At 42.5% G+C, this 17456-nt stretch overlaps 2 protein-coding genes and 1 long non-coding RNA gene across 3 annotated transcripts in view; 1 reads left to right on the top strand and 2 right to left on the bottom strand.

Annotated features, from left to right (window-relative positions):
• The window catches only part of vamp2 (vesicle-associated membrane protein 2), an 11217-nt gene extending 9664 nt beyond the window's left edge, over positions 1-1553 (bottom strand). Inside the window, exon 1 of the mRNA XM_023418332.2 lies at positions 1214-1553. Coding sequence (XP_023274100.1) covers positions 1214-1215 — 2 coding nt within the window. The 5' untranslated portion in view covers positions 1216-1553. The remainder of the gene's footprint in view (positions 1-1213) is intronic.
• Positions 1554-5219: 3666 nt separating this feature from the next.
• mpp1 (MAGUK p55 scaffold protein 1) lies at positions 5220-14338 on the bottom strand. Its single transcript, XM_023418250.2, has 12 exons — positions 13988-14338; positions 10202-10330; positions 9999-10077; positions 9583-9668; positions 9415-9483; positions 7477-7673; positions 7267-7370; positions 7098-7178; positions 6763-6843; positions 6469-6671; positions 6113-6187; positions 5220-6019 (listed from the first exon to the last, which is right to left on the bottom strand). Exons 1-12 carry the CDS (start codon positions 14108-14110, stop codon positions 5843-5845), a joined length of 1404 nt encoding a protein of 467 aa, XP_023274018.1. The 5' UTR covers positions 14111-14338; the 3' UTR covers positions 5220-5842.
• Positions 13943-15635, top strand: LOC147818440 (uncharacterized). Its single transcript, XR_015437961.1, has 2 exons — positions 13943-14082; positions 15012-15635. It is a non-coding gene; the product is annotated as an uncharacterized LOC147818440 (long non-coding RNA).
• Positions 15636-17456: the final 1821 nt, after the last annotated feature.

Genomic DNA, 17456 nt, shown 5'->3' on the forward strand with positions numbered 1-17456 from the left:
GGGGGGGTGTTAAACACTTGGATTATAAGACAATGTCGGTGAAAGATATTACAACCAGTCAACAGGGTGAATGTAATCAGACATGTTTCCACTGTTCAATAACACAGGCTGTTTCTACGTTGTAACTGTCTGCTATGCAAAAACGGACAGACACGGCTGTCACGGCTCTTTCCCCCGCCTGCCTTTCATATATGTGCATCATGTGCAGTCTGAAAACACAAAGGAACAAATAATGGACCGAAACAGAGACATTTTACGGGATTCATTTGGCTACGAAGAAGCAAACAGCCGGGGAATATGGTGAGATATATAGCTGTCCGCCCTCGCACGACAATCGACGACATACAGTAGGAGGCTAGGCTACCCCCACCCCCAGCTGTAGTGCAAATATCACGTAAACTAGGCCTGAGCCTAAGTCAGAGCTAATAATACCACCGTCTATAAGAAGGTCTAAACGGCGTTCGTCGAATAATGTCGAAGCTTTAAATGTTCAACAGGCAGACTGACCAGATCGTTTGGCGCTACTGAAACAGATCATATGGCTTGTCCAACATTATGTCCTTGCTGTTTTCTAGAATTAGCCTAATCGTCACCTGCGGCTCAGACACAAACGAATGAAGCCCTGGAAATGTTTCACAAGGAGAAGAAAAGGCTTTATTGTGCGTTTGGTTTGGTTGTGGTAGTTTTTAATTAGCCCGTGGAAACGCGTACACACGGTGTCCTTTTCAAATCAAACCAGTCCAAACTGGAAAAAAAAAAAATGCGTGCGTGCTGGCTCGAGTGAAAAGGCACCACACGACAATGTGAAGGAGACAGGCGATAAACACGGAGCTCGTTCACCGTGAAAACGCCCTAAAATCAGGCTAATAAGGAGTTTAATGACGGATAAAAGCCGAAGCCTCCGTCTGCTCCAAGGTTAGGCCGACGTGTTAGCCTCGATACGTTTACGTTTGGGTCACATTATCGGAGGAACACAGCTCTGAAATGAAATCCATCACCAATATATATCGATCATATTCGGATTTACGTGACTCCAGTGAAATAACCTGAACATTTGATGGTAAAGAAACCCGAGACCCATCAGACACTATTCATCCCACAGAGCCTGCCAGCACCAGTCCTGAGGACGGGGTTGGGATTCATTAATAAATCAGGATTTGGGGGGTGAAAAAAAAAAAAAAGGAGCTTTAAAACGGAGCTGAAGTCTACTTACATTTTCCTTGTAGTAGTGGCTGGACAGCTGTGCTGAAATCCGGACTGGAAATGTTAGCGCGGTGTGAGTGGCTGGCAGATGGATGTGGATTGCCTGGTGCGCTCCTCTCTACCCTCTGGCAGCCTTTGGTTGGTTATTGTGGCGTTTCCCTGCCTATATACCCGAGGAGGAGCACTGGCTTGTATCTCCCACTGAGATGTGTCCCCTCGCTACAAAACCCTTTTTTTTCTCTCTCCTCGCTACTTCTACGGCGATGCGGCAGCTGCAGGCTATAACTGGAGCCCGGCGCTGTCAGAGTCCGTGCGGTAATGAAGGTGTAATAAACAGCCGCCTGGATTAGGTGGACAAAGATGGCTCGGTGACGTCAATCGCGGCGAGTTTCATGTTGAGATAGGAGGCCGGGACTTCAAACACACCGCTTTTTAACGCTCGTGACGGCGGAGTTTTCATCTGTGGCTGCTGGTGTTGGGGCTCTACTCGTGTTTGCTTTTCACACAGAACATGTCATGGTCATGTTTGGGCTTACAGCTCCACTAAAGGAGCTTATTTTGATGGCAAGTCTGTGTGTCAACAAAATGGCGTTCCTCGAAAGGGGGTGTGGCGAGTCTCGCAGTAGGTGCCTGGTTATCATTCATAGTAAATATGGATGAGGACGTAGAGAAGAGTAAACCCACCTGAGAGCAGTTTACCAGCCTTTTGTTTGGTACTGATCTGCATCACATTTGGTATGGTACACTGAATTAATGTGAGGACAGGGTCTTTTAATATGTTCTCAGCCGCGGTGCCCCCCGGGGCCCTGGTGAACCGCTCTGTTTCCTGTGGTGGGGGCTCTACAGTTTCACAAGCAAAGTAACAAATAAACTATGAATCATTAAAAATAAATGGGGGATGGATGTAAACTTTCCTTCTAAATAGATGATTTCATTCTTACTGACTTTTTCTTCTTTTTGTAAAGATTCTTTTAAAAAAGTGGATTTTTAAAAATGATCGCGAGAGTATAATGACTGATTTTTGTCCAATCAGAAGTGGACGTCATGGCATCAGACCTACAGCCTTTGGCTAGGTCAACCTAAAACAACACACCAATAAGGAACTATGATGCTCCTCTCTTAATTTGTTGGTATGAATTACTGTAAGTTTCCACTTTACCCTCAAGAGAATTTATTGCCAGAAAGACGGACGTAATCTTTTACATCCGTCTATTGTGGCGTAATCTTTTACATCCGTCTTTCTGGCAATAAATCTGTTAACATTAATAATATTTTTAATAGGTAGAGTTTGTTTATGTAAACCCCAAAAAGGGTGGAAGCAGCTGTTACCTACAGGATCCAATCAGTAATCTGTACATAAATAGGCCTCAGTAGTTTTTATCTTTGACTCAGTTCCTTGTGAAAAATATTCACTAATATGTTTGCAGAAAGAAAGAAGTGAAGCTAGACAGCAATACATACAGATCCTTGTCTAGACTATAGCCCTGAAGGCAGCTTCTTTCTTGTTGGTCTAGACTTTCATAAAATATCTTCAAAAACTCCCAAAACTCTTTATTTTAAAATTACAATCGTGTGTGTTGGGTGAGACTTTATATACTATAACTTTATATCTGTGCAGTGTATACTGTTGGGCAGGTAATTAACACTGGGGAATCCCTAGTCAGATTAAATCCTGTCACACAAGCATCATTGTACATATCAAAGCTACTAAAGCTAACCTGATCCCACCTGACACCTCAATTGGCTTAAAGTAGATGTCCCAGGCTGAAATCTCATGTGAGTTAGTTAGACCTCACTGAACCACCACTGAACTCTTTCTACACCAAACACATGTTCACTACAGCAGCTTCTTGTTTCTTGTTTAGTGGAAAAGAAAAACTACAAATATGTCTGATGCTCATCTGTAATAAATAATGAGAAGAAGAAGAATTTTACATTTCATTTATACAGTGCCTTTCAAAACAAAGTTCCAAGTTGCTTGGTCAGACCAAAATGAAAACATAAAGACTAAAAATACAACAACAGTGTGTGAGTGTGTGTGTGTGTCTGTGTGTGTGTGTGTGTGTACTCAGTCGTCTGTCTAAACTTGGGCAAATAGCACATTTGTTATCCTCAGGATTTCGCACTGTGTTGTTTGAATAGATGAATCACAGGCTCTTCAGAGCTCTTACATTTAACAAAGACCTAAACACTGTTTTCGACTGTGAAGCCGTATCAGCAGTGAAGCGTAGTGGGTGAATGTGGGCTTATTAAAGGAGGCTTTGCTGCAGTGGCAGCTGGGTAACAGGACTGAATGGAAGTACAGATTTAAAAGTCCTCATTTTTTTTTATAGATCTGTATTTTTCGATTATAAAAAGTTGAGAAACAGACAAAAGGCTTATTTATGAGCCAAGCTCTCCACAAACACACGTGTATATGCCTGCTCTGCATCTGTTCGTTATTTAGATGACCTTTAACGAAGCAGCATTGAATTGCATAAACATGTTTATGCGTTCACAGAAACAGAGAAACAGAATCATTTAATTGAAATTATTGTGGCTAAAGATAAAGGAACCAGCAGATTTCTATAGGAGGCAGTAATGTGAATGTTACCTTCCTTGATAGATAAGTAAGATAGATAAGAACAAAAATACTCCAAGTTAGACAGATGATCACAACATTTCTGATATGATAGAGTCTGATCTCTCCAGCTTCTGTTGGGCTGCTGATAACTTCTTCAACTGCTGTTCCTTTTATCCCCTTTCTCCTTATTTAACCCCCCGACTTGTTGCTAGGCTAAATATAACCCATACACTGCAGTTATTACTGCGCATGAATCATTTTGCCACAGGATTGATAAACTGTGTTGTGAACACTGTCTGGACCAGCCATGCTTATAACCTGTGGTCCCATGTGATGTAGATTCAGTGTCACAGTTCAGGGTGAATCTAACATGAGGGATATTCTCAGAGCGGCTCTGGTTGTGCAGAAACGACCACATGGTGGCGCCATAACATAGTTTTGTTTCATTGCCAAACTCCTTAACCATGTAGTGGATGATGTTTTAGTGGCTGCTTCCCTCACAGCTGTCAACTCAGAGATAATGACAAACCTGTTTTACAGAATCATGGTCAAATCTATTGTATGTATTTACATACACACTGCTGTTCTTGTTAAGTCTGTCTCTCCATCATTTTTTAACTTGACTCATTCTTTTCATTTCATTTTCATATTTACAGAAATAAAACTCTAATTTGTTGGTTATTGTTCGATGGTTTATGGGAAGAATTATCACACTGTGCTAATACAGATAAGACCTAACACCTACATCACACAGTTGATATTTTTGCCTCCAGCCGGCTGTTTTTTTTTTTATACCACCATCTTATTTTATTACTTCCACATAATAAATCAAACTAACTGAATCATCTCAATATTTGCAAAACTGTGTGTTTGTGTTCTTTCAGTTTGATGGACATAAAAGCTGTCTTTCATAGAAGGATATATTTTGAGTTAATTAGGTGGATTAATCTGGATGGAAGCTGTGAACAAATCCATTGTCATGTATAACCTGTAACTGTTTCTCCCACATCGGGACGAAGGAAGAATTCTAATGTGGGAGACATGGGTGCTTTACTTGTTCTGTTCGGCCCCGATCTATAATTGATCAAAGCTTTGAGCCATGACTTCGTCTGAGAAACCCACAAGCCCCCACAATTCTTCTGCTCCATGCTCCAAATCTAAAATGTTCGTCGAGAGACTTGAAGTACGGAGTATTCTGCCCAGACGTGATGAACCACAAAGACGGAAAACATAATATAAAGTCTGGTCCAGACAAACAGGAACAATGGAAGAGTCTGAACATCAACCTTTATATTTCAGTTACGTCTCCAGGTTTTGCTCCTCGGGTGTTTTCCTGTCTGATGTGGATCTAATGGAAACAGTTTCTCTGCACTTTTCTTGCTGACATAAAACTGCCATAGTTCTCCTTCAGGGCTTCGAGGATCAGGTGAAACAGGGTCAATGAAGCAGTTGCAACAGAGCAGGGAAATTTATTTTCTGTTTAAAAGTGCCTTTACAGTATCCCATGAGGTATACAACTTTGATGAGATGAGACAAGTGAGGCTGTCACTGACTGATTGAAAGGTTTTGTGTGGAGGACATGATCGCTGTGTGGAGTTACACATACACTTAGTGAACACACGATTTCAGAATCTCAATTTCATGGCACAACCTAATGAGAACAGACAAAACAAAGACAATGAATCCAAAATCAATGTTTTTCATGATAAAATCCTGTTATTCAAAGGTAAGGATTTCATTCACAGTTGTGGTCCTATTTTGCATTTTCTCACGTTCCAACAATCACGACGGTGTGCGGCACCAAAACTATCCCTCAGCCCCTCAAAAGCCTGAAGCACAAACGTCTAAACAACCCAATAAAACATCCCTGGTGAGCTCCACTCTCTAAAATACGCCTTTCTACATATTGCTTTTTTTTGGATGCATTTGTGCAAAAAATCTCATTGACAATTAACATTAACCAAAAAGTAAACCCATACACATGTGGGACATCACTAACTGAGAGGTTTCGTGTAAGGAGTGATATTGCACTGCTTTATATCAACCGCAGGGTGTTGCGCTGTTGCCGGACAGCTGTCAGTACACCCATGATACAGGCACCCACTGCGGGGTGGAGGTGGCACGCTCCATGGCCTCCTCCACGCCTTTTACACTTTCATCCACGTCGTTGTTGACGAGAACCACGTCAAAGAAGTGTCCATATGTGGCCAGAATGGCGTCCGACTCTTTCTGGATCATCTGCAGGTTTTCCGTCTAGGAGACACAGACACAGAGGATTAGCAGCTGGAAGCTGATGGAGTTTGGTGTTTGAGGATATTTGAGCATATTCAGTTAAAGGTAGAGCACCTGGGGAGCCGTGTTGGTCGGAGCGATGAACACCACAAGAGGCGCAAAATCAGCAGTCCGCAAGACTTTCAGGGTCTGCGATGAAATGTGACAAAGAAGAATTTGTGTTAAACAGCTTCTACAAAAATGTGTTTTTTATGATGAGAATACAGAAGCTTTGAGGCATTGATTTTGGATTGGCCATCATATTGTTGCTTGTGGGTGGATGTCCAGGGATGACAATGACACACGAAGCACACACACAGAAGTGTCAACATACAGTATGAGCATGTGAGTGCTGTTGAAAACTGGTGAAACTTCAAACTAAAATGTTTTCCTTTTGTCTGATATTTCTAGAAAAACCTGTAAATACCAACCTGTGGTTCAATGTCCAGCACAGCAATCTTTCCCTGCTCGTGGATCTTCTGGATGGTCTCGATTTTGGTGCCAAACATATTTCCCTGGAAGCTGCCGTACTCCAGTAGCTCATTCCCAGAGATGCACTTGGTCATGGCGTCATTGGAAATGAAATAATATTCCTGTCCGTTCTCCTCGTCCTTGCGCTGGGGTCTGGTGGTGTCTGTAAGTTTTAAAAGATTTAGCCCGAGGACATTTTGGCAAAGCTGCTGCTGCTCTGGAAAGAAGAAGATGAAGCGTGTGGTTCTACTTACGTGGTGCAGGGTAGGAAAATTTCTCTGGGTATTTGGTCAGCAGTGCGCTTTTGATGTGGCGCCTTCCTACGCCAGGGGCACCTACAGAGAGCAGAAATTATATTTCCAAGTGCTTTTTAATCAAACATTAACCTTCGTGTCCGGATGAAACTACCTTTAAATTATTAGAGGTGGTATTAGAGCTTGATATGTTTGAACAATTTGTAACAATTACACTTAAATACATGAGATACAATGAGAACATGTGGATCAGTGTGGATGATCAGAAGTGTCTTACTATTCATTAATGTATTTGATTCCAGTAATAAATCATGTAACAGAGCTAGGACGCTTACCAATGAGCACAAGTGTTTTCCTCTTAAAAGCCGGGAGCTGAACAACTTCCTCATAAGAAATCACATCCAGCTGGTCGAAAACTGCAAAAGAATTTTAATTTCAGAAAAAAAAAAAACCACATTACAGCACAACTGAGAGGAAGTTCAGGGACTCCAGAGGTTCACTCACTGGAGCTGTGTTTGGCCAGGTACTTGTCTTTGCACTTCTTCTTCTTTCCGAACGGGCTGCAGGACTGACTGCCCTCTCTGGCCTTGCTTTTACTCGCCACCCTCCTGCAGCGGAAACAGAGATTTGGGTTAAGCTGGGAACAGTTTGCTCACGTCTGTGATGTTGATGCTTCGGGGGTTAATCATCAGATAGTGTGACGGAGCTGTTTACCATTCTTGGAGCTCTGGGGAGGGTATCAGTCCAGCGAAGTCAGCGGCGTTGCTCTCCACTCTGCCCTGCCACCAGTTGGGATCCTGCTTGTTGATGATCTGAATGATGTCACCGGTCTGAAACTTCAGACCTGCCTCTTTGCACGGGATGAGGTCATCCTTGGTGGGGTCATAGTCAAACTGGGCCCTCATGTACATCTGCAGGTTAAGAGCACATGTGCTGACTTTGAAAGTGAGGAAGGAGCTACTAACGTCTGCAGTGTGTATGTTGTGTTTGGATCTGGACTTCACTGATGACGTGTCGTCCTCACCACTGTGGGCAATAACGTCCCATCTGTAGCTCAGCTGTAAACACGGTCTCTGATATCCATGTGTTTGTTGCTGCTGAGCACAAACTTTCATCTAACGGATTCACTTTGAAACTGATAATAAAGGACGACATCTACAGTTTCTCTCTATAAATATATCTCCCTCCCTCTCTCTTTAAAGACATTTCCTCCAGTTCTCATTTCATCCGTTCTAAGAAGTTTGCGTACTGCTGTGTCAGATGTTTGTGTGGCTGTGACTGTGCTGCACAAGTACATGGCTAAAACACTGACTATATACTTCAGTCTGAAAGCTTGATCTGAAATATTAAGCATTTGGTTTTTCTTTAATGTTTACGCCGCTGAAAATGAGGAACATCTTGATTACATGTTTGAAACCTCAACATTCCCCTCATGTGTAGTAACTGACAATCACAGCGTCTGCTGAACACAATATCATTGTAAACGTACACGGATCATCAGATACTGGGCTTCAAAGACCCACAGTACCTGTACAGCATCCTCCAAAATAAATTTTCATAGTGGAAATTCAAACACATATATTCGGATTCTACAAATGTTAATTGGGAAATTCACCCTTCGACAGAATACACGAGTTCATGCTCTGATCTTGGACAGCAAAAATTGTAAAAATGAGCAATTTTCTCCCAGTGAAATCTAATTGTGCTGCCGACTAACTTGGTGTCTTATTAAAGTTAACCTGTTGAGCAGCTGCAGGAAGTATTGTGTACTCATCCCCCGCATCAGACCACCAACTCCCCCAGGGGTTTGTAAGCTACCTTCCCAGAGAGAGATGAGCTCGTGTACACATCCTGAATAAACTGCCAAAGATCACAGCAGGATCATGGGTAAATTCTCCGCAGGGTAAATCATTACTAGTGTTAGTAGAGTTCACGAACATCTGTGGTTTCCCCCGAGTCTCTCCAGCGGTCGTTCTACACAGACTGAATTAATGCACCCACTATGTACTAACAGAGGGTGCACTGGAGTGGTCTGGGTCACCAAAAGTAATGTTCTGTGAGCATTAAAGTAATAACTAAACCTACGTATTAATGGACTACAAGCTTTTAGGTCGGCTGCCATCACTGGCCACAGCAAAGACGGAACTTAATGCAGCGATAAACTGAATTAAAGCAACATCACTAAAGTCATTATATTAGTTTCTATGTGGCCACTGTTTAAAGCTCCTTTAAATTCATGTTTACTATACTGTTTCATTTATTACATACCAATGTACAGCATGCTGGTAAATCAATAGCAGTTGATAAGCCAGTAATCATGTTGATGTCACCGGAGGCTCATGACTGGCTGCTGGAGACAGTGATGAGTTGTGGCCAGCAGATGGCAGAATGAAACACACTACCAAAGTGTTTCTTGTCCAACTAGCAAAACTAAAGTGAGTGATGTTTTTCAAATTTAAAACTAATGTCATAGTCACCTGGGTTGTTCATTGACTAACAGAAGATTCACCTAATGAAGAACAAAATGCTTTTAAAAAAGTAGGTAAGAAAAGACGGATAGAAAAGAAATCAAAGCCATCAAGACACCGTCCGGCCTGAGTGGAAAGCGAACGCACCACGAGACCAGAGCCAAGTGCATTTTCATGTGATTACCTCACAGGCTTGGGATCGACTCTGCAGATTGGGGATGATCTTCATTGTGACTACTCCATTGGTTTCTTTCTGTATATAAAGATGAGAAATAAACATTAGCATCAACTTTAGTCCCAAAATCGTTGTTTTGTTAAGAAAGTAAGTTGAAATTAGAAGGTGTGGACTTACCAGAATCTTTTGTAGCTGGTCTACAGTTTGGTTTGTTACACTCTTCCCATTGATTTCTGCTATTTCATCCCCTTCGTGTAAAGACCCTGGAGAGAAGAGGAAACCACAACAAGTGAAACCTCATCTCACATGTCTGTATGTTATATATGTTAGTGTCAGTTTACAGCTCAGTTGGCATGCGCCCTGAGATATATAAATGATCTGTTGACTGAAGTACACGTGAGACATTTCATTGATCATCTGATCATACACTGATCACTGATCAGGACATGACGTACACACAGATGCCAAGACAGATTCACTGATACTGGGACAAACTCCTGACCTTTTGGGTGAAGAACTTTGTTTCTAACACACAGCTGTTCAGCTCACTCCACACCAACACTCAAAGCAATAATCAATATGTGATTAATTACCTTGTCTATGGATCATGCCCCCGTGCAATATCCTGGCCACAGTGCACCTTTGCTTGTCGTTGAGCTTCAGAGTGACGCCCTGCAGGAGAACCACACGGACAATGAGGAGGAATCAGCAACACAAATGTGAACATATATAAAGTGTGTGTGTGTGTGTGTGTGTGTGTGTGTGTGTGTGTGTGTGTGTGTGTGTGTGTGTTTACCATTGGCTCTGAAGCATTCTTTTCAAACGCTACTTCTCTCATCTTGGTCATCTCTGTGCCGTTCATGTGTTTAGCACTGCCATTGGTGTAGACCTCAGCTCCCTTGTTCTCATAGGTTTGCATAGCTGCCTGTTGAAAAGAAGAAAAAAAGATAGAACATTTATTGTTTTATCAAAATGAATTCAACTTTTCTCAAGATGGAAAACCACGCAATTAACGTCAGAACATTGTTCTGAAGAATTACAGCCAGTCGATCGGGGCAGACCGGATCATTATCACACTGGTATTTCCAATAACTGCAGTGAGAGCTCTCTGCTCATGTGTGCCAACAGCTATGTTTCATTTGCAGTTTCAACATATGTTCAAGGTTGAAAATTAACCCAGTGTTATAACACTTCATTAACCTCATTCAGCGATCTGGTCCACCAGGTTCATGTGGTCATGGATACCACCAGTCTTGTCAGGTCAAAGAAAAGCTTTAATGTAAGGAAACTGAGCCTTCTGGGAAAATCTTCTAAATTCATCAAAGTTTGAAAATCAAAGAAAAGTCCAGAGGTTGGTTTTGTGGATTCATACTGAAGCTTTTAGACCTAAATGAAGCTAAAGAAGAGTCTAAAAGCCGGAAATCCACAGTGTCAACAAAGGTGGTCTCCAGTCCAGATCAGCGCCAGTGGTCCTCTGACGGATCATATACTGAACATGTAGCAGCACAAGTTCACATGTCCTACAGTGACTCGTGGGACTTTCTGTGGACAGACCTCGTGTGTGTAAAAGAGAAGTGGAAGCACAGTATCAAAAGGTTTAGGAACTGGTCACATGATTAACCTGCATCAGCACAAAAATCTCTGTATGAAAATGACACATCAGCGCTGCTTCAGCAAAAAATAATATTATCTGTGTTCCAGCATCAGCACTACAATAAACCAATAAATATCATTATCGCCCTCCTCCACCTCCACCTCCACCTGTAACCTCAGCTCTATGATACTGCCCATAACAGCAGTTTGGTAAGATCATCACCACGACTGTGCTTATAAACCTGTGGCTCAATAACCGTCCTCCGCCTATCATGATGATTACATAAAGGTGCTCAGTAGCTGTTGAAGACCGTCTAGTGAAGAACTTTCCTATTTTTGTATTCATACAGATGGTGAGTCAAGACAAGCCTGAACGTGGGAGAGAGAGAGAGAGCCCGCTGCTTTGCTGAGCACGATACTTATCTACCAGCTCTTGTGCCGTTATGTGTCAGGGCTGTTCCAGGAGGGAGGTTTTGGACGAGGTCCCGTGGCGAGCAGATGAAATTACATCCTCAGAGGAAAGGAATCCGTACAGCAATGTTCCCACACAAAAAATAAAAAATCCCCACATACACACAGGAAACATCACACACTGATTTTTACCTCTGAAATCAAAAGCTGGTTTTATTTGTTGCTTCTATTCTAAGAGGAAACCATTTCAGTTGAGAGCTGCTCCAAAGACAACAGGAAATGAAATTCATGGATACGAATAATGTCTGTAATCTTATGACTCCTGTAAATGAATGTGATGAGCCACAGAACTGTGTAAAAGAACCAAAAATTGGATCATCTGGGAGATCACATAATGACTCTTTTGTGTGTGTGAAGCCGTTCTGGGCAGGAGTAACTGATAAACCTGTACTCACAGATATTGGGTAACGCTAACGCTGACGACTGAGCAGGAAGGGAAGTGACAAAGGTCAAATCTCACGGTTAAATATGACCCTTTTACATTTGTGTGATTAGATTTGCATCAGCACTAAAAAGGCCTCGTTAATTAAATGCGTCTGATCATGATCCTGACAATGGGCCCATCACTCACACGGCCAGAGTGTAAAGAGATAAACACATAATTAAAAGGCGTTCGTCTGTTTGTCACAATGTGTTCCAATCACTGTTGACAGTCGACACATGCTACTAGAAGCGGGGCCAGGAAACCCCTTCAGAAACCTGAATACCAGTTCTGGGCGTGGAGAAGCAACAGGATAAACAAACAGCTGGTTGAAAGGCAAAATGCATTCAGGAAAGAGCAGAGCACTTCCTGCTCTGGACGTTGGCCCTTTGCTTTATTTGCAGTAGATTCAGAAGATCAGACAGAGTGATTCATTCCCACTGCTCTGCCTGCTTTTGGACATTTAGCTCCGTGATCTAATTTCACCGATTGCGTTATGATGCAGTCTGTCTCTGGCTTTCCTCTCCTTGGCCGTTCAAGTCAAGAAATATTAATTATTAATCCCTTCCTGTAGGATTAAGGGTGGATCTCCTATTGATCTTGTGAGGCAGCACAAAAGGAGATCAATATTTGACCTATATAGGACTCTGAGAGAAACAGTGTGGATTCAGATCCTATCAGACAAAAACTCAAACTGTAACAGCTTCTTTTAACAGAAGCTGAAGCCGAAATAAAAAGTGGGACATTCAGACCTCTGTGTCCTGCCACAGCTCCCTCGCCTGAAGCCGAACTTGTCTGAACCTGTTTGGGTTTTAATAATCACTTCAGGTCTGAGGCAGTGACAGCAGAGGAGTGCAGCTAGAATAACATGTCACGTAGCTGTTCTTGAGTTTAAACGCTACGCAGAGGGAAAGACGTGCATGGGTGACTGTGTATGTAGGGCTGGTGCACAGTTCTTAAGTCTGAGGTATTTGGAGTGGTCTCCAGAGGATCAGAGCAGGCTTAGTCACTTCACTCACTTTAACCAAACAAAAGATGAGGAATCCATAAGATACTGTAAATCACCCATGATAGACATTATACACACCAGCGCCCACTGTGAGGTAATGGACTACGTGACCTCTCTTGAAGACAGTGATTTCACAATCAGCAGCCAGCAGAAGAACACGCTGTAAGACTAAAAAACTGCTGATATCAGGAGAGGAGTTTCCTCCCTTCCCCATTTCCCTCAGTAGCTGTTTGCTGACTTTACAAATTCACAGAAGAAGTTCAGCACTAAGATTTCCCTCGGTATCACTGGCTGCCAAATCCCGGCCCAGAGGTCGTCGGGGATTTAAACTATCGCCCTGCCTGTCCCGTTAAAGTTTACACTGCTTTAAAGTTTGTGGTCGCACTGTGAGGTGTTTCCCTCCAGAGGTTTCACAACAAATCCGGCCTCAGTGTGAAAACAAGTATGAACCACTGATGTAGTAAACAACACGTCTGGCCTCCACTCACTCCTCAGCAGCAGCTCCAGCCTGAGCTGCAGGCAGAATTACACAGCCCTGACATGAACTGTGTTTACCATCTTTTATATTGCATAACTCTGACCTAGAAAAAGGCCTATTGATGTTACTGCCACATGTGAACGTGATTATTATGGGATTAACACAATTAATAGAATTTGTATGACTCCACTGTCCTGTTACATGTTGACCTCCCGTCACGTGATACAGCTTCAGGTCACTTCAGTCAGTCATATGATTTCCATTGGCAGCTTTTTTTTGTGGGGGGGGGGGATGCAGAAGTGAAATTGCCAATGCAATGTCTACTGACTCCAGGTCAGGCTGAGGGAGCAGCGCTGAGCGGCGCAGGTTTCAACCCACAGCTGCTGCTTGGAGAAGGAAGGTCTGCATGTTCAGGTCTTTGTCTGATCGATCAACACATTCAGCTGCTGCGAGCAGTTTAACGGAGACAGAACACGCTCCATTTTTAGAGATCTAGCCGATGAACAAACAATCGGTCATGTGTCCCATCTCTGCTTCCCGGAAGCAAACGTGTACACCAAAAATGTGGGGGTTCAACAAACACACAACAGAGGTAAAAACAGCTGCATACCTTGTCAGACTTTGGTTTGTTTTGAAGGAGCTGCTCCAGGTACAGATCGGAGAGGGCTGTCCGGACGCTGTTGACAGACTCCAGTATGACAGCAGGTTCGTTTTTATTGGATTTTAACGTCATCTTTCCCTGTTAGCTAGAAAAAAAAAAAACCCTGTGAACCCGACGTGCCCCCGCTCAAGGTCCGCAAGAGGCTGGCCGAAGAAAAACTGCTGCGGGAGAGGAAACTGCTGATAAGGAGCCAGATGACGAGATAAGTCACTGTGCGAGGTAAAAGTCCAAGGTTTTGATCCTCAGCAGGTGAGGTACACGGGATCTGTGCGGCGGGGACACCGCTGACAAAGCAAGTAAACATGTAACTGACTGCTGCTCGGAGGGGCAGGCTCATGCCGCGTTCACGTACCCTCTGTGGGCTCCAACATCTCAGCACTCAAGTTGCACTCAAGTTGTTTACATTACCACACATAGAGTTTTTTTTTCTACGCGTGAAATAAAACACGATAGAACCATGTGGCAGATGTTTGTTTTTAATCTCTCACGGCTTTAACCTCAGTTTCTTACAGGCTACTTATGCTAGCTGCTCCAGTGCTGTGTTTACAGCTGAGCAGACTCACTCATGTACATGTCTATTTAACACTTTTTAACAGCTGCAGTCTAAGAAAGAGTGGAAGTAAATCACATCAATGTTTGGCTTTGGGTTATCATACTGTTGTTAATCCACATTTTCTCTATTTTTAATGTATGTCTGCAACATTCTCTTCTTTCTGTTTGATTTCATAATTTTTCGCCAACTAAAGAAAGTTTTTTACTCATCTAATTTTCACAGACAAGAAATAATGGAAAAAGAATAATTATAGATAACGATTTCCCAACTATGAAACATCACTAAAATCATTATTAAAAGCGCTGCTATGTTGTTTAACCCTTATTTATATATATATACATTCTGATGAGCAATCCACTTTTATATTTTTCATGTTAAGTTATCCATAGACAACTGACACACTTCCATGTTTTCCGACAGTTCCTGAAGGCAGCATTACCGCAGAGTTCTCAGCAGGGCTGCACCGTCAGGCTACAAGGAAGCAAAATAACGGAGTCATACAGCAGCTCACTAAAGATGTCCGTTACCAACAATGCGCTCAGCTGCAGTGTGGGTGTCTGAGTGCTATTTTTATCAGGAACTCAACAATCACCAATGACAGAACTCCAATAACATGATTTATTTACACTGGGACAAATGGTGGAAACTGATGCCAACAAGAGAGTCCCTATAACAATAACTTAACACATACATGACTATGCAGGTTATGCATTTAAAAAAAAACAACCTTTTATTTTAAATTGAATACATTGATACGTGTGTAAATGTTTTCAAAATGAATGTTTTCCTAAATGTAAACTCCAGATTAAATATTCATGTTCCTCCCAAGCTGCACTTTTGGCCCCTGAAATAATGTGTGAGAGAGAGAGAGAGAGCGAGAGATTGTTCAGAGCCAGAAAACCCTCGTCATCATGATGATCTATGTTTGACATCTTTACTGTACAAATCACTCAGTGTCTGTATAACCTCATTTTTATATGGATGACAACTTCACAATAAATCAGAGTTTCCTCAGAGAGGTGAGAACAATCACTGAAGAATGATCCTTCCTTGTTGTTAGACACATTTATACTGTTTGGATGCTCTTTCATGTTTTATATATGATGTGCTTTCTTTTACTGAGCGTCATGAACTGTGTTGGAGACTCCAGCGTTCAGTAGCTTACACTGAACAAACAGCTGAGTCCTACTGATCTGCATTATGAAACACTGACACCAAAATAGACTGGTAATCTGGGGACAGGGGAAAAGGTATTCAGCTAGGTCATGAGCGTTAGTGTTTAGATAAGCTGCCGGTTTCCAGAGGAGACTCCAGAGGGAGCCAGTATGCATGTTTGAATCTGAGCTTCTGCTCTGCTGCTCATGCAAACAGCCACCAGATCCAAGAAGCCCTCTTTCCCTCTACAGCCACTCTTCTGGAAAATACACCTGACTTGACTTGAGCGATGAATGTACATGTCATTTAGTTGCCACAGTAGGAAAGTATTTTATGCTGCAGTACACACATTGTCACAGTTTGATCTGATTTACTCTCTCGTTCAGTGGCGGTTCTAGCTCGTATGGTGCCCTGGGCAAATACCCCCTTCAGCCCCCCTGCCCCGGCTACAACTAAAGACACACTATTCTGCACAAACTGTAACTTTTTAAACAAATGATCAACCTTCCTTCAAAAACTATAAATATATATATATATATATATATATATATATATATATATATATATCACACATCGTATCTTGATGAACAAATTATTAATCTTTACTGATGCACATTATATAATTTGTTGAGAACAAAATGATGTAACAACGGTGGATGGAAACCAAAATCATCAACCCATTTAGTAAAAAATTGAAATCACAGGGTGATCCAACCTGCATGAATTTCTTCATGGCATCTCATAATGTGACTCAGTAGTGTGTATGGCCCCGTGTGCCTGTATACACTCCCAGCAGCGTCTGGGCATGCTCCTGATGAGTCGGCGGGTGGTGTCCTGGGGGAGCTTCTGGACAGTCTGTGGTTGGTACTTGGCGGTGTCAGAAGCACTGGTACATAAGGTCCCATAGGTGCACAATTGGATTTAGGTCAGGTGAACATAAGGTCCAGTCAATGGCATCAATGCCTCTGACATCCAGGAACTGCCTACACACTCTGGCCACATGAGGCTGGGCGTTGTCCTGCACCAGGAGGAGCACAGGGCCCACTGCACCAGCATCAAGTCTGACACCACTGAACTTACTCAGCGCCGCAGTAAGTAACTTCATTTTGCTATGTCTGATGTTTTGCAGGAGCTTAAGTATCCACCAGCTGGGTCAGGAGGTGACTGTGGTGACGTAACCGCAGCCTCCTGGGTCTGGTTTTATTCGATGGATGAGGCCTTAGGTCAGAAGGCATCCATTACTCCCCCAGTGCTGATGGCCTCACTTTTACTGGAGGAATCAACACCCTCCACCAGTGCTGCTGAGACCTCCACGCCAAGTACACTCCTGCCCTTCCTGCCCCAACTGTTTCAGCTCCTCCTGTCCCAACCAGTTCATTCATTTATGATTCATTCATTTATGATTCATTCAGCAATTGGTCGGCTAGTTAATAGTTATTGGGACAGATGTATTTGTTTAATATTTAATGTTGTCAATACTGTAAATATGTGATTTAATATACACTGTTGCTCATAAAGTTGGAATAAAATATTCTTTTCCTTTTTCCATTAAATGATTGTGACAATGTGATTTTTCACCTGGGTAATTGGGACACATAATGTAATCATTGCACCTGGTCAAAAGTGATTACTGATGCATTTAAATAGGAATAAACAGAAGATTGTGTCTGAAAACAAAATTATTACAACTTTATGGGCGACAGTATATAA

Source organism: Seriola lalandi, unplaced genomic scaffold (assembly GCF_002814215.2).
Source record: "Seriola lalandi dorsalis isolate HSWRI2012SDOR001 ecotype SW California unplaced genomic scaffold, Sedor1 jcf7180002054581, whole genome shotgun sequence".
NCBI classification, from domain to species: Eukaryota; Metazoa; Chordata; class Actinopteri; order Carangiformes; family Carangidae; genus Seriola; species Seriola lalandi.

Bases quoted from the DNA above. Each gene is read 5' to 3' on its own strand.
- mpp1 (XM_023418250.2), bottom strand. From the start codon at position 14,110: ATGACGTTAAAATCCAATAAAAACGAACCTGCTGTCATACTGGAGTCT. The intron at 6,188-6,468 runs GTTGGTATTTAC...ATTTCATCGCAG, and splicing joins TGCTGGACATTGAACCACAG to ACCCTGAAAGTCTTGCGGAC. The intron at 6,020-6,112 runs GTGCTCTACCTT...TGTGTCTCCTAG, and splicing joins CGACCAACACGGCTCCCCAG to ACGGAAAACCTGCAGATGAT.